The following is a 15,553-nucleotide window of genomic DNA, read 5'->3' on the forward strand; positions in this document are numbered from 1 at the left end:
ACTACATATTATGGACATATCTAGATGTAATACAACATTACTCCTTTATGCTTTATCTCTTCTTCTTAATTAATTATAAATAATAATAAAGCTAAATAAGAGTGTTACATATATTTCCCAATTGTACTTTTTCTCAAAAGTATATCCTACTCTCTCTCCTTCTCTCTCTCACATTTCATTTTGTTTTGTTTTGGTAGAAACGTTTGACTAGGCCTCATCAATAATCAAAGTAAATATTAAGACAATAATTAAGATAATGAATTTAATTAAAAGTTTAATCATTATTCGTAAAAAATGTTTTGATATATTTATAATTTTTAAATAAAAAAATATGAATTTTTTATCTTTTAATATTTTAAAATAATAATATATATTTTAATTTTTACTCATTTAAATATTAGAAAAATGAATTAAAATTTTCAATCATTACTCTTTATACAATTTTTTTTACATATTTTTTAATAAAACAATTAATAATTAAAATAATCAAATCTGTCATAATAAAATAATCAAATATTTTTATAGCACCCTACCATATATATTATTAAACTTAATTTCCATTAATATCAAATATGCATTCCTAAGTTCCTATACCGTGGATGACCTTTTGTATTTAATTTTTATAGAATACTACTTTTAAATTGAATTAAGAGTTCCTTTTAATGTTATATTAATTATGTATTGAGTTAATTAATTAAAATGGGCTTAATTATGATTATGATGAAGGATGCAAAGAAATAACAACGGAATGCATCCAGCATGTGCAGCATGCAAACATCAAAGGAAGAAATGCAGTGAGAATAATTGCATATTAGCCCCTTATTTTCCAGCAAATAGAAGCCGTGAGTTCCATGCAGTGCACAAAGTTTTTGGTGTTAGCAACATAACTAAGTTAGTGAAGAGTGCAAAGGAAGAAGATCGAAGAAGAGTTGTTGACTCATTAATTTGGGAAGCATGTTGTAGGCAAAGAGACCCTATTCATGGTCCTTATGGAGAGTACACAAAAGTTTACAATGAGTATAAGAAAGTCTTTAATGAACTTAAGATATTTAGGGGCCAAAATACTAATACTAATACTAATAATAATAATCATCATCAACTATTGCAAATGCCATTACCATCATCTCATCATCAAGGACTAAAATCCGTACAAGATTTGATTATGTGCAATAATAATAATAACACTAATAATGGGAATAAAGGGAAACACAAAGGCGAAGAAGTTGATAGTAATAATACTAATAATAACAATAATGGTAACAACTCATTGGAATATCATCATGTTCATCATGATGAGAACAAGAACGAGATTATGGACTCTTCTACTACTATTTATAATGCATATTGTTCAAATTATTTGCATGATTTGGATAATATGATGAGGCAGGAGGTTGTCATCCCATTTCAGCAGCACTCTCAAACATACTATATTACAGGTAAGTCTTGATGATTAATTCCTTGATTTTTAATTATCATATATACTCTAGTATATGTAAAGTACAATAGCTTTTATTTATGTAATTTTTAATTAAAATATTCAATAGAAATTAATTATTTAATAGTCAATATCAACAATTTATTTAAAATTTAATTTTAATTTTTATTAAATTTAAATAAACATCCAAAACTACGTACAAGATGAATATCCAAAATTTTACTAAAAAAATTTCAAAAATGATATAAAATATCTAATATCAGTGATAATTTTGTTAAAAATGACGAGAAATGGATAATAATAAGTATTTGGAGTTAAAGTTAGATTTGATAAGTAAAAAACATTATTTAAAAAAAGAATCAATTAAAATCGGATATAAAAAAACAAAACTTAACTTTTTTTAAAGATAATGTACTAATACTTATCCTATATTATTTCTGAGAGATATAATTATTTATTTATTCTTTTTATTAACTTAAATTTTTGGAGTTCAATAAAGATTAAATTCTAAATTGTTTTTGTCATAAAAATTCTAATAATATATTATAAAATTATTTTTTATATATAAGAACTTGAATCGATAGAAAAACACATAAATTAAATAATTATATCTCTAATATTATTATCATGTGACTTAGAATAATTTAGTATTTATTCGTGTTTTATAAATCATAAAAAAATAACTATTTTCCTATCCAAATATTACATTATAGGTAATCAATTCAATCATTGAAAAACAAGAACATGGAGGATGGCCTATGTGATCGATGGCAATAAAGGATCTAGATTCTTTTCTTATTACAGGTTTTCTTGTACAAACCAATGAACCTTGATGGGCTATGACATGCAGAAATGATGTTTACAATTATTTCTATCTTTTATATATTTAATAGCTCTCTCCCCATTATTTAATTAATAATTAAAAAGTTTAAATTTATCCTTTTTTTTTAATTTGGCATTTATATATAGTATCTTAAATTTCAATCTACATAAGAATTGAAAATATTGTTGCCAAATAAAATAATTTCTTATATTTTCTAATAATAAATACTTTTCTGCATTGATCCTTTTTTATACTTAATTATAATATTTTAAATTTGTATTTACATAAAAATTGAAAAATATTGTCGTCAAATAAAATAATTTCTTATACTATTCGCATTTTCTTGCTAAGTTACTATATTATTTTCCACTAATCACAAAAGTAGGCAAGTCATCATTTACTTATTGATGCTACTATTGAAAATGCTAAGTTTTAAATAAGTTGATTTTCAAACATGGTAGGAATTTCTGATAAATCCATTGTTATCCATTCTGGCAGTTGCCTCTCTTCAACAATAATTGGAATTTAATTCAACCAGTAACTTTAGTTTTATGTTTTGAAAATATGTAGCTTGACTGATTAATTTTACAAGATATTAAAATTTTATTTTTTGTTATTATAAATTTATAAATTTTTTGTTGTTGATAATTATTAAAGGAATATTTTTACAAGCATAGAAATTTCAATTATCAATTATTTTAACTTTCAATCATTTTAGATGGCTAGGATTTTGAGATAAGTTGATCCAACCCAATATATAAGTAGTTTTTTTTTTTTATAAATTTAGATTCTCTAAATTTTGAATTTTATTTTAGAAAGTAAAGTATGATCTTTTACTATTTATTTTATAAGTGGGATAAAAAAAATATTAGAAAAAAAATATTCAATAATTAAAAATTATACTTTATCCTCTAAAATAAAAATTTAAAATTTAGAGGATCAAAATTCTTTATATATATATAGATATATAGAGTTTAGTTTGGCAACTATTGCATCTATAAATATTAAACAAAAAAAATTCATTTAATTTTATCTCTAAATCCAAGTTCACCTACCCATTAATAATAAAAAAATTAACCTTTAAACAATGATCACTTATATTTAGGTATCATATTAAGTTTTTTTTTTTTTTTTTGGTTAGATTAAGAGTCCGTTTAGAAAGTGATAAAAGTTTTTTTTTATTTTTAAATTATAAAAAATCATATTAATATTATTTGATACAATTTAAAAAAATAATTTTAAATTTTTAAAAAATTATTTAAAAATTTTTGAAAAAATAAAAAATATAACTTTTTTCTTTCTCAAAAACTGTTTTATCATTTTTATTTATTAAAAAGAGTTTAACTAAGTTGTTTATCCAAATAAAAATAATTTATTTATAAGCTATTTTTAATATAAATTTTATATTTTAAAAAAATTTAAATTTTTTTTAAAAGAACTTAATTAAGTTATTTATCTAAATTAAACATAAATCCAAATAATATTTTATATTATATTCGGGTCAAATTTGCATTAAAATTTATTAGTATTTTTTCTCATAATAATATTATAAAATTATGTACTTTTTTAAATGAACTGTATGTCAATGTTTAATTTTATTATGAAATAAAAAATCTAATAACATTTAATGTTCTTGTAATAAAAATGAAAAAATTTATCAAATTAAAAGATAAAAAAATATATTACATTATCAGTAAATGCCAACCTCGCATAGTTTGGTCATGACCCCGTGGATTACAACAAAAAGCCCAATAGGGCTAAGGGAGATCAGTTTTCCAAAAATGTTATAAGGTGTTGGGCCAAAGGATCATTGAAGGTCGGTTAGTGATAACAGTTAGTTAGTTACGGTTTAGTGGGTCAGTCGACCAGCGTCGTTCAACAGGGTCATTTTCTGCGTGTCTCTTGACGGTCGATAAGCCATCAATCAGTGGGTCCGAGTCAATCGATCAATTTGTTGACCCAGGTCTATTGGCAGTTGGTGACTTGGTTGTTTAGTCCATGTCCATAGCACTATATTACAGAATTATGGATTATTATGACAAAAAAAAATGAATTATAGATTATAGAAATAGATCAAAAATAAAAAGGAAAGGAAAGGCGAATTGGGGCCTAGTCCAACCCAACCAAATAGAAGTGGAAGTCCAAGTCAACTGAAGCTAGACTGAAGTGGAACTGTGGAGGTGGGTTCTTCATTCATTTCTTCTCTCTCAATTCTCACTAGAACGTAACCAACATGGAATCGCATTTCTTCCTCCTCCGATGTTTTCTCCTCCTAGCTTCTGCCGCATGTTCTCTTTCCCACCCTTCTCTCCTCGGTGTTCACCCTCTAGGTACCGCCTCCGACATGCAATTTGCTTCCAACACATTAAAGTTTGAAACTTTCTCAATTGGGTGTGCAACCCAACTCAAAGTTTGAAGACCCATTTTGGAGTTCTTTGCAAATTTCTTTCTTTTTTTTTTTTTTTTTGAGACTTAAATTGCTTTTTTCTTTTGGTGGTGTAGATGAGAAATATTACAGCTCTGAGGTAATCAAGTGCAAGGATGGATCAAAATCCTTCTCCAAAGATCGTCTCAATGACAATTTCTGCGATTGCCCTGATGGCACTGATGAACCAGGTGTGGCAGATTATAAAATTTATGATTTCTGTTATTCCTTATTTGTTGGCTTTTCTTAGTTGCAGGATATGTATATATAAATTTAAAATAAAAAATGCTATTTGTATATCAACGATCAGCCACTAAAAGCAGCCACCAATGTATTTGTGTATATATACATGCGTGGCTTAATTAATTTTTAATATGTATTTGTATTCTACCATGTATTTTATACCGATGGCTGATTTTTATGGTTGATTTTGGTGCTAGTGTATAAATACATGTATGGTTTAATAGTATATGTGTATTCCAACATGTATTTTATACTTGATTTTGGTGGCTGATTTTGATGTACACGTAGCATAGTCGATTTAAATTATATACTTCTATTGTATACTTTTCTTTTTAAAAAAGAAAGGAAACGGCCTGTATTATTTGGAACACATATGGAAAATTTGACAAGGAATTCCTTGTTTGCACTAAAATATTTACTCTTTGATCTTTTGCAAAATGTGGATACAATGTATGTACTTCTTTTGGCTGTTAGTGTCACAATTTTCTTACTGTTTGATTTATGAATACTCATATAGAGATATGCTAGCAGATGCACCTCTATGCCAAACTCATGAGGTGCTTTTTTTCTAAATCATTTATTTGTAACTTGTTTGGAGGCTGTTATGCATTTAACTGCAGGAACTTCAGCTTGCTCGGCTGGAAAATTTTATTGCAGAAACCTGGGAAGCAAGCCACAATTTATATTCTCTTCTCATGTTAATGATCTTTTCTGTGGTAAGCAATTTCTTCTGGACGGTGTATTTCTTTTTCATGTTTATCTCTCTAAGTTGCTCTTTCAAGTCTATTTATTATATCGCTTCGCACACGTCTTTGGCATTTTGCCAAGTGAGAGGAATTCGATAACCAGTGTCTCCCTTTAACAATGAATTGTTTGAAATGTTTTCTTAATCTCCTCACTTTCAACTATACAATTTGGAGATGGAACAGATAATCCTAAACAAATAAATAAACTTTTGATTGCCTTCGTTGCATTATTTCTTAAATTATAAGATTTTAAGGTCATAAAGTCATTAGTATCTTCAAATTCTATACCCTTTTGTGGGCTCTATGTTTTTAGCCGTTTTGCTTGGCTTTCAAATTTATATCCAAGTTTGATTCAATATTACTGCAGATTGTTGTGATGGGAGTGATGAATATGATGGACACATTCGGTGCCTCAACACTTGTGTAATGGGTGGGAATGCCGAAATTGGCAATTACAATTCAAAACTGAGTCAGCAGGCCTCTTTTGCTGGAAAAGTGACCAAAGATGAAGTGAAGTATGAGGACTTGGTTCATAATCTTATGAGTAAGATCGTATCCAATAATGTGCTCATGTGTTTTAAAACTCATAGGTGAATATGAATTGAAACTTGATATTGATGGCATAGGTTTGAGGTTAGCAATTATTCTACAAGTGGTTCTGCTTGCTTTTATCGTATTTCTATGGCGTTTTGGTTGCCGTTCCAGATCTAAAAGGAGGCGTACAATTGAACTGAAGGAGATCTAGCTATTTAACTGATACTGAACTGTGGTAATATTTTTTAAATATTTCCCTCATTTTCGATCACTTAATTTTGTTTGCTTTTTTTTCCCATATGCTGATGTTAGTTGATGAAATGTCAAATACCAAGGTATTAGTTAAGAACTTTCCACAGAATTAAAGTTAACATAACGAGATATGTTATTATATAATTAGGAGTTTTCTTTTTTTTGTCCCCGGAAAAATGTTATTAGAATAGGATAGGATGTACAAAAAAGGATAGGCCATCCTCGCATAGATTCAAAAGGTTTTGTTTAATTAAGTATTTTATTTCAAAATTCAAATGTGGGCAGATTTATTTTTGGAATTTACTAATATTTTAGTATTTGTGTTTAATATCTTCCTCTGGTTTGCTATTTTTTTGACTCCTTGGTGATGCTTTAAATTTCAATACCATCAGATTTAGTTACAAAACTGCAATGTCTACTATTTTGCCCAAGGAAATCCATTATGTTAGCTAAACTTATCCCATGTTTAGATTACAAAATAAATACTACAAATGCATGATACTTAGCAATGAGATTTTCCGCCATTACGTCTCTTCCTTTGATCTCTTCACGTTGTTTTTCAAACAGGAAAAGAAAAGGACTGGCTATATAATTATATTTTGCTCCTATAAATGATGATTAATGCATACATAGGCTTCTTTTCATATTTTTGTATCTCTCTTTTTTCTTTTCTTTTCTTTTTTTCAAATCATATTTTCTTATTTCCTCGGATTGAGTATTAGATAACTCTTCACTAGTTCTTGAAGGCTTTGTCACACTAGAGGAGTTTGTTATATTCTACGCGATATCCACTGCATTGCAATAATCCTAAGGGTAGTCAGTAGTGCAAATTTGCACACTCAAATTGTGTTTTATTTATTTTTTCAGGTATATTTTCACAACAATGTTAAGAATAGTGGTACATGAAACTAATGGAAATAACATACTAATAACATACTAATGCTACTGTTGAAGTACACTGCTAAGAATGCCAGGCAAGAGAAGTTTATCCTAGGAAACATATATTGATGGGAGATAGCCAATGACAAGGATTCAGCCAAAGTCTCAAATTTGTTTGTTCTCTCATAAGAACAATGCACATTGAAGAATTCATTAGTCAATGTAGTAAGAATGATGGGTGCACAAGTCTTATTTCAAGAAATTCAATCCTCTATCTTGTTAGGCTCCACCGATAATCTGGTTTGGGATTCTACCAAGAATTTCAACTCCATGCATGTCAAGGATGGAGAGAACCCACTCTTGCCATCGCGTGACTAATTGATTTTAATTGTTATAGGTTAGGCTGCCTATATTATATACCCTTTGGGTGCGGTCCTTCTTTGGATCTTGTATTAATGTGGGATACTTGTGCACGAGGCTGCCATTTTTTATTTGTTTTTATTTCAATGTTCAAAGCGAAAGGGAACCTTGGTGGAACGTTGAATTGTCTCCGCGTGCAAAGTCACGGGTTCAAACATTGGAATCAACCACTGTTGCATTTATTTGGTTATGCTATCTAAATTACACCTCTAGGCACGCTCCTTCCTTAGACCTTGCTTAATGCGGGATGCTTATGCACTGAAATGTCTTTTTGCCCTTTTATTTCAATGTTCAGAGCATAGCCATTTTGATTAAAGTTGTATATGTGTTTTTGTAACATTACGAGATTTTATAATTTCATCCTCTTATTTTATCTTTTGGGTGTGTGGCTATGCCTCGTGATTATACAATTTTCCATGTAAAGGATCAATTTTCTGGTATGTTATCAATAATTGGCTGATATCTTTTGCACTTGTTTGTTCATCTCATTTCTCATCCCTATATATTCAAGTCTTTTTTGACAAATCTCTGCAGGTTGTGTCTTATTAAGGTGCTCTAATACTGTATAGTTGATCAATAATGGTGATTGGATCAACCGAGTAGCATATAGTTCTTCATCTTCACATGTTTTTTGAGCCATGGCCCATGCCAAAGCAGAAAGAAAGTGTGAAATTCCCAAGTCCCAACATTTTAATTCCCTTGAAATTTTGCCAAACTTCATACCATTTTTCTTTCTTTTCATGTTTTCTAGTTTACTTGAATGTGAGACGGTTAAAACTCCCTATAAAATCAATTTCCGTTATTATTTAATGAATTTTTTAAAAGAAGGTTTATATTGTCTCAATAATAATGTTTGGGGGCTGAAGTGTTCCTTTTTTTGGATAAAGGGTCGTATTGTCTTTCGGAAAAATAGATACGGGTCAGATTGGGTCTTTACTCCTTTTTGTTATCCTTACAGCTCCCATCCGCTGCTTACTATAGTTATCCTTCGAAAGACTGTATGTATGTTCCGTTTGCATTGCTATTTTTGAACCCATTCTTTGTCTATGACAGAAACAGGTTTGGCTTAGTTTATAGGAGGAAAGGTTTGGCTTAGTTTATAGGAGGAAAGGTAAGGAGTTGATGGACTGATTTTTCACTGCTTAATTACTAATTGTTGCTGGATGGCTATTTGTTGGTCCTTTTAAGCTAGTTTAGCAGGTTCAAAAGCAAGAATGCTAGGCCTAGCTGTCGCCTATAAATACTAGGGGTTAGTTAGTTTTTACTTAGAAAATTCTGTTAAGTTTGTTAGTTCAGGAGAGGGACAATTCTCTCCACAGTTGGTAGTTCCAACAGTGTACTCTAATAAGGGATTGTAATTTGAAATCCCTAGTTCAACAATAACATCCCCTAATTTTACTAGATCCCTAATACTATCAATTGTTATCAGAAGTCCATGGATCCTGGAAGTGGTGAATGGTGCAACCACGATCGCAGAAAATGGAAAGGAGATTGGATGTGATGGAAACACGATTTAACCGACTTGAAGACCTGCGCCACGTGTTGCAGGAGATGATGCAGAGGATCGATGCGTGAGTGAATTCCATGGAGCAGGACGCTCCGATCTGTCACAAACGGAGTTCTCCAGCGTCGCACCAGGCTGTTGGCGGCTTGTACTGGTGTAGAACTGCGCTGATGCAATGGAGAAAACAAGAACTCCCGATTTTTTTGCGGTGAGGACGCAATGAATTGGATCAAGCGTATGGAGCAGTTCTTGCTCAGACCAGCGCCAAAAAGGGAGTGGCTTGCGGTGGTGATGTTTGCCATGGAAGGCCGCACGTTCACGTGGTGAGAAGCAACCTTGCCGACGTTGCAGTTGTAGTCCCTTCGCGTAGCATTATTGTGTCACTTCTAGCTTGAGATGTTGCAGAGTCCCTATCAACTGCTGCTGAAGCTGCGATAAACCAACACTGTGCGGGACTGCATTGACCAATTTGTGATGTACGCACGTCCCCTATCAACTGCTGCTGAAGCTGCGATAAACCAACACTGTGCGGGACTACATTGACCAATTTGTGATGTACGCACGTCCGCTGTGAGGTCTTGGTCCAGAATTCTTGATTGACTTGTTCTTGAATGGATTGAAGCTGGAAGTGAGTGAGGAATGTAGGTTATTCATGTTCTAAACAGTGGATGAACTGATGGAGCTGGCGTAGAAAGTGGAGAATCGTAACACAGCATTGTAGGACACTCCTGGCCGTGGCGGGGGCAAGGCTATGACTTAGAGCTTCTTAACTAACAAACCGGCACTCGCAGCAACAATGACAGGGCCAGCAAGTAAGGGTGTGAAGTAAGTGGCAGAATTGGCGAAACGAAGGGGAGTCAACACCTTAGTAATGATGAATACAAAGCTAATGTTTTTTCCAGTGATGAACCATACTCAGCGGAGCATGTGTGCAAGAACAAGGAATTCAAGCTGCTGGTCATGGAACTGGAGGCTGAGGAAGGGAACTAGTTAGAGCATGAGGCTGTTTCAGAAGCAATAGCGCAATTGGAGCTCAAACTTCTATGCTTCAATCGCCACCATAAGGCGTCCAAGGCGTGGGTCAATGTGAAGGGACGTCGAGTGAGAGTGCTGTTGATTGTGGTGCCTCGGATAACTTTGTAGCACCAGAAATTGCAGCGGAATTAGGACTGGTCATAGATACTACACCTAAGTTCCAAGTGAGGGTGGCTGACCTACAATATTCGGAGGGATAGGGCATTTGCAAGGGGGTCACATTGAGCTTCCAGGGGCTGTCCATAAAAAGAGGATTTCTACATTTTTCCCATCAATGAGGCTGAGTTTGTTTTTTGGCTGGCATGGCTAAATAAGCTCGGGGTCATTCGAGAAAATTTTAAGGACTCTTGGATCGGGATATTCAAGGGTGGGGAGGCTTTAACCTTGAAAGGCGACTCGAAGTTGTGTTATGGTGGGCTAGGTTTACATTCGGCCTCGGTCAAGTGTGCCACAGTTGGTACAAACAGTGTTGGACGATCATGAGGTAGTCTTTCACCCACTGCCAAGGTTACCACCGCATCGATCGCATGATCATGCTATTCTCTTAAAGGAAAGGGCTGTTGTCCCTAATATTTGGCCTTACCAAATTAGGATGCGTGACGAGGATATTCACAAAATTGCCTTCTGGATGCATGAGGGACACTACGAGTTCTTGGTAATGCCATTTGGCCTAACCAACGTGCCGAGTTCTTTTCAAGCATTGATGAATAACATCCTTAAGCCGCTGTTATGGAAGTTCTTGTTAGTCTTCTTTGACGACATCTTGATCTACAACTGAGATGTTGAGAGTCATGCCGAATTGCCGATCACTTGCAGCGAGTATTCCGCATCCTCATCACCAATCCGCTTGTGTTAAATGCCAAGAAATGTACTTTCGCATTAAATTTGGTGAATTTTTTGGGCCACATAGTCTCAGTTGAAGGGGTGGTTGCAAACCCTAGCAAAACTGCAGCCATGCTTGCTTGGCCAGTCCCTAAGGATGTGCGTGCCTTGCTGGGGATTTTGGGCCTCACTGAGTACTATCGGCAGTTTGTGCTAGGGTATGGCATCATTGCTAGACCATTGACAGATTTAACAAGAAAGAATGCTTTTGAATGGAATGATAGGGCTATGGCAGCTTTTGGAAAATGAAAATCCCACATGGCAGCCCTTCCCACATTGGCTGTCCAGATTTTAAGGAAGAGTTTGTCATAGACCAACTCCATGAGGGAAGGGTGGGGGGCTATGCTGTCTCAACAGGGGCACCCGATTGCAATTTTAAGTCAAGCATTGTTTCCAAGAATGCGTCAAAATCAACTTATGACAGGAAATTAATGGCGGTGGTGCTTACTGTCTAAATGGCGCCATTACTTGTTGTGAAGTCACTTCATGGTACTTATGGACCAGTGCAGTCTGAAATTTTCCACCGAGCAGCGGGTGATGGATCCGGCTCACCACAAATGGACAACAAAGTTGTTAGGCTTGGATTTTGACATCAAGTATCGTCCGGGGCTGGAAAATAAGGTAGCAGATGCTCTTTCGCGGCAAACGATAGCCAATGCTATTTTGGTAGGGCACGTAAATCTTTAGGAAAGTGTGGACGCTGAGATAAAAGAAGATCCGGAGCTGCAGATAGTTGTAGTTGCCTTGCAGCAGGGATCTAAGGATTTTCTTGGTTACTCCTTAAGAAAGGGGAGGTTGTTCTATCAGGGAAGAGCAGTGTTGCCAACAAATTCGGCTCACATACGCTCCTTATTAGCTGGGCATCTTCAAATGTACAAGAGGCTGGTGGCAGCAGTCTATTGGAAGGGGATGCAGTGACATGTAAAGATTATGTGGCAGCTTGTTCCTCTTACGAACAAAGCAAGTACGCCGCGCTTAAGCCAGTGGGACTGATGCAACCCTTGCCAATTCCGAGGAGAATATGGGAACATATCACGATCGACTTCGTGGTCAGCTTTCGAAGGGCATGGACACCATTTTTATGGTGGTCAACCAGCGGAGCAAATATGCCCATTTTATCCCATTATCACACTCTTTCTCAAGCAAGGAGGTGGTTGCAGTTTTCATTAAGAAAGTGGTGAAGCATCATCGGTTTCCGAAATCCATTGTTTCCAACCAATATAGAGTTTTCATGAACAGATTCTGGTGTGAATTATTTCAGGTGGCGGGCATGAAGCTGAAGTATAGGACAACGTTTCACCCACAGACGAACGGGTAGAGGAGGTGGTGAATAGGTGCCTCGAGACCTACTTGCGATGCTTTGCGGGTGGGTATCCAAAGAGGTGGTTAGAGTGGTGGCCATGGGCAAAATATTGGTTTAACTTTAACACTTCATCTCGCACTACCCCATTTCAGGCCGTTTATGGGGTGCCTTGCCCGATTTTATTCCAAGGAGAAACATACCCGTCGCAGGTTGAGGAAGTGGCTACATTGACAGCAACAAGGGATGCGGTTCTAGCTGAGTTAAAGCAACATTTGGCACAAGCTCAGCAGAGAATGAAGCAAGCAGCAAATAAGAAGTGAAGGGAGGTGGAGTTCGAGTTAGGAGATTGGGTGTACCTCAAGCTACCACCTTACCGAATGCGTTTCTTGGCTCGGAGGATGAATGAGAAGCCGAGTCCTCGCTTTTATGGGCCTTTTGAAGTACTTGAGAGAGTGGGAACAGTAGCATATCGATTGACGTTGGCGGACAGATGCAAGCTCCGCCCGGTCTTCCACGTGAGCAAATTGAAGAAGGTTGTCTCGACATCACAGCAACCTCAGGTTTTACCACCAGTAATGGCCGAGGATGGTGAGTTAATTATGCAACCCGTGGGTATTTTGGCATCAAGGTCAGCTGGGGATGGCTCCTTAAGAGTACTTGGTTCGTTGGCAAGGTCTTCCATCATGCGAAGATAGTTAAGAAGAGGCTGCCGCACTGCAACACTCCTTTGCGAAGTTCCACCTTGAGGACAAGGTGGTTGCCTAAGGGGGGAGTAATGATAGAAACATGTTTGGCTTGGTTTACAGAGGAAGGTAAGAAGTTGATGGGGGTGATTTTCAATTGCTTTCTCTGCTTAATTCCTAATTGTTGCTGGATGACTGTTTGTTGGTCCTTTTAAGCTACTTTTGCAGGTTTAGGAGCAGGAGTGCTATGCCTAGCTGCTACCTATAAATACTTGGGGTTAGTTAGTTTTTTAGTTAGTTAGAAAATTCTATTAAGTTTGTTAGTTCAGGAGAGGAAAATGTTTTCTACCGTTGATAGTTATAACAGTGTACTCTAATAAGTTTGTGATTTACAATCCCTAGTTTATCAATAAAATCCCCTAATTCTGCTAGATTCCTGATCCTATCAGTCTACTTGGTTGGAGCGGCAACATCTGTTGTGGTGCATATAATACTAGAACTTGAAACGAATCTTGGAGATCATCTTGTGTTTGAGAGTTTCAATTATTTACTATCGTTTCATTGTGTTGATCAGATTTGAGGGTGAATCTTGGTCCTAACGGGCATTAAGTCATGTAATTGAGGCTGGATGTGTTCCTCATTTTGAGAGTTACTGCATCGTAACGGCATTGATGCAATGCACATATTTAGAAGGACTTGAGGCACTGGATATGATGAAAGCAAATGCTAAAACATGAGCTGATCTAGAACATGGAAATTTTGTGAAATAATTGAGTCACAATGGGGATAATAGTAAGAGGAAGCATACTAGTTGACTAACGTAGGCTGGGTTCAATTAGTTTATCAGGTCTATTTTGGTGTGACTCTAAATTGATTAGAAATAAATTGGATTAAATTGGATCTATCAGATATAAAATTAGTATATACAAATTTTATAGAATAAATTAATTGAAATATAAAATATATATTTTAATTATAAAATACAACTTCAGACTGGCTAGCAAAAGTACGAATACTGAGTAAAAATAACAAATTTGAACTTGGCAAATATGCCCAAAATCCAGGCCAGGACGGGTCTTAAACAACCCTAAATGCGATTGTGTTGTAAGAGATTTAAATATTATCATATAGCTGTGTAAATTATTTATAGTGGATAATGTGCAGTTTATTTCTTAATTTGGAATTAGCTAGTAGAAATTTTGTAGAAGCTGTGTGCCAATTGAATTATGGTGTCGTTATTGTTCATGTTAATGACAATAATTTTGTAATCTGAACCAAATGATGCACAACTCGGATTTTTTTTTCTTTTTTCTTACTATAATGATGCTTGTTATGTTTTATGGCATGACTCATATTTTTTTTATATATGTATATATAAAATTTAAAAGTAGTTATGTATGTGAAATGTATCATATTACGAATTGGTAAGAGGTAATATGGAGTTTATGTTCCTCAGTTTTTTCACTTTCCAGCATTTGTTCTGTATCTGCTAAGCGATAAATTCTTTATTTCTTTGTAGTTTATTAACCTTTTAATTGTTTTCTTGGTTAATAACTAAAACTTGGGTTGGTTCAATTGATTTACTAGTTTTTTATTGGTTTAGAGACAATTGGTCTTTATTCTGATCTAGTGATCATTTTCGGTTAACTCAATTTATTTCAATTCTCAGAACCCTGATTCTCAAAGAAAATTATATTAAGAGTTTTTATACTAATAACAACAATAACCAAATCTTATTCCGCTAGGTGGGATTGACAAGAATTTTTATACTAGCAACCTAAAAATCTCAGTTATACTGACATAATATCAAAGTTAAATAAAAATAAGATTTTTTTTGAGCTAACACAAAATCAGCCAATATGATTAACTATTTTAATTAAATTTCAAATAATGTTGTTCTCCCTTTAAACACAATATCATTGAGGTTTTGAAAAAAATTAATCAAATATTGAACGGGTTAAGTTATTGGTTGAAAAGTTTAGAGTCTTATTTAGAGTTCAGTTAGAATTATTGAATTATTTTTTTAATTAAATAATATATAAAATTATACATGAAAATATCATCAGTCACATAATGCAACATTTTTAACTTACCCCAAATTTCTTTGGTAAGTTGCCACTCCTCATTACGTGGCACAAATATATGAGTTGGGTCTTTCTGTCTTAATTGAGAAGAAACATTTCTATACAACCATGTAGGTTTTAATATCACATAAGTGGAGTTCCTTCTAAGAGAGAATGTGGATTTGAAGGGGATGTGAAGAAGGGAGCAAAAGGGGTAAAAGGAGAACAGAGAACTGAATCAGGTGAAAAGTACCAAGCACATCCATTTTGATTTGTTATTTTTGTTTTGATAAGGTTTTGGTTTTGATTTGTTATTTGTTTTTTTA

General features: G+C 34.0%; 2 protein-coding genes across 3 annotated transcripts; both read left to right on the forward strand.

Annotated features, from left to right (window-relative positions):
- The first annotated feature begins 748 nt into the window (after nt 1-748).
- On the forward strand, nt 749-1,447 carry LOC130965748 (LOB domain-containing protein 2). The gene has a single exon (XM_057890509.1). It carries the CDS (start codon nt 749-751, stop codon nt 1,445-1,447), a length of 699 nt encoding a protein of 232 aa, XP_057746492.1.
- A 2,905-nt stretch (nt 1,448-4,352) lies between these two features.
- LOC130968013 (glucosidase 2 subunit beta) lies at nt 4,353-8,208 on the forward strand. 2 transcript variants are annotated; one of them, XM_057893088.1, is made up of 6 exons: nt 4,353-4,588; nt 4,761-4,874; nt 5,547-5,642; nt 6,040-6,216; nt 6,299-6,441; nt 7,326-8,208. In XM_057893088.1, exons 1-5 carry the CDS (start codon nt 4,492-4,494, stop codon nt 6,415-6,417), a joined length of 603 nt encoding a protein of 200 aa, XP_057749071.1. In that variant the 5' UTR covers nt 4,353-4,491; the 3' UTR covers nt 6,418-6,441; nt 7,326-8,208. The 2 variants fall into 2 exon arrangements, with proteins under 2 accessions (XP_057749071.1, XP_057749072.1); XM_057893089.1 differs by having other exon boundaries at nt 6,299-6,438.
- The last annotated feature ends 7,345 nt before the right edge of the window (nt 8,209-15,553 follow it).

Source organism: Arachis stenosperma, chromosome 3, assembly GCF_014773155.1.
Source record: "Arachis stenosperma cultivar V10309 chromosome 3, arast.V10309.gnm1.PFL2, whole genome shotgun sequence".
Lineage (NCBI taxonomy): Eukaryota > Viridiplantae > Streptophyta > Magnoliopsida > Fabales > Fabaceae > Arachis > Arachis stenosperma.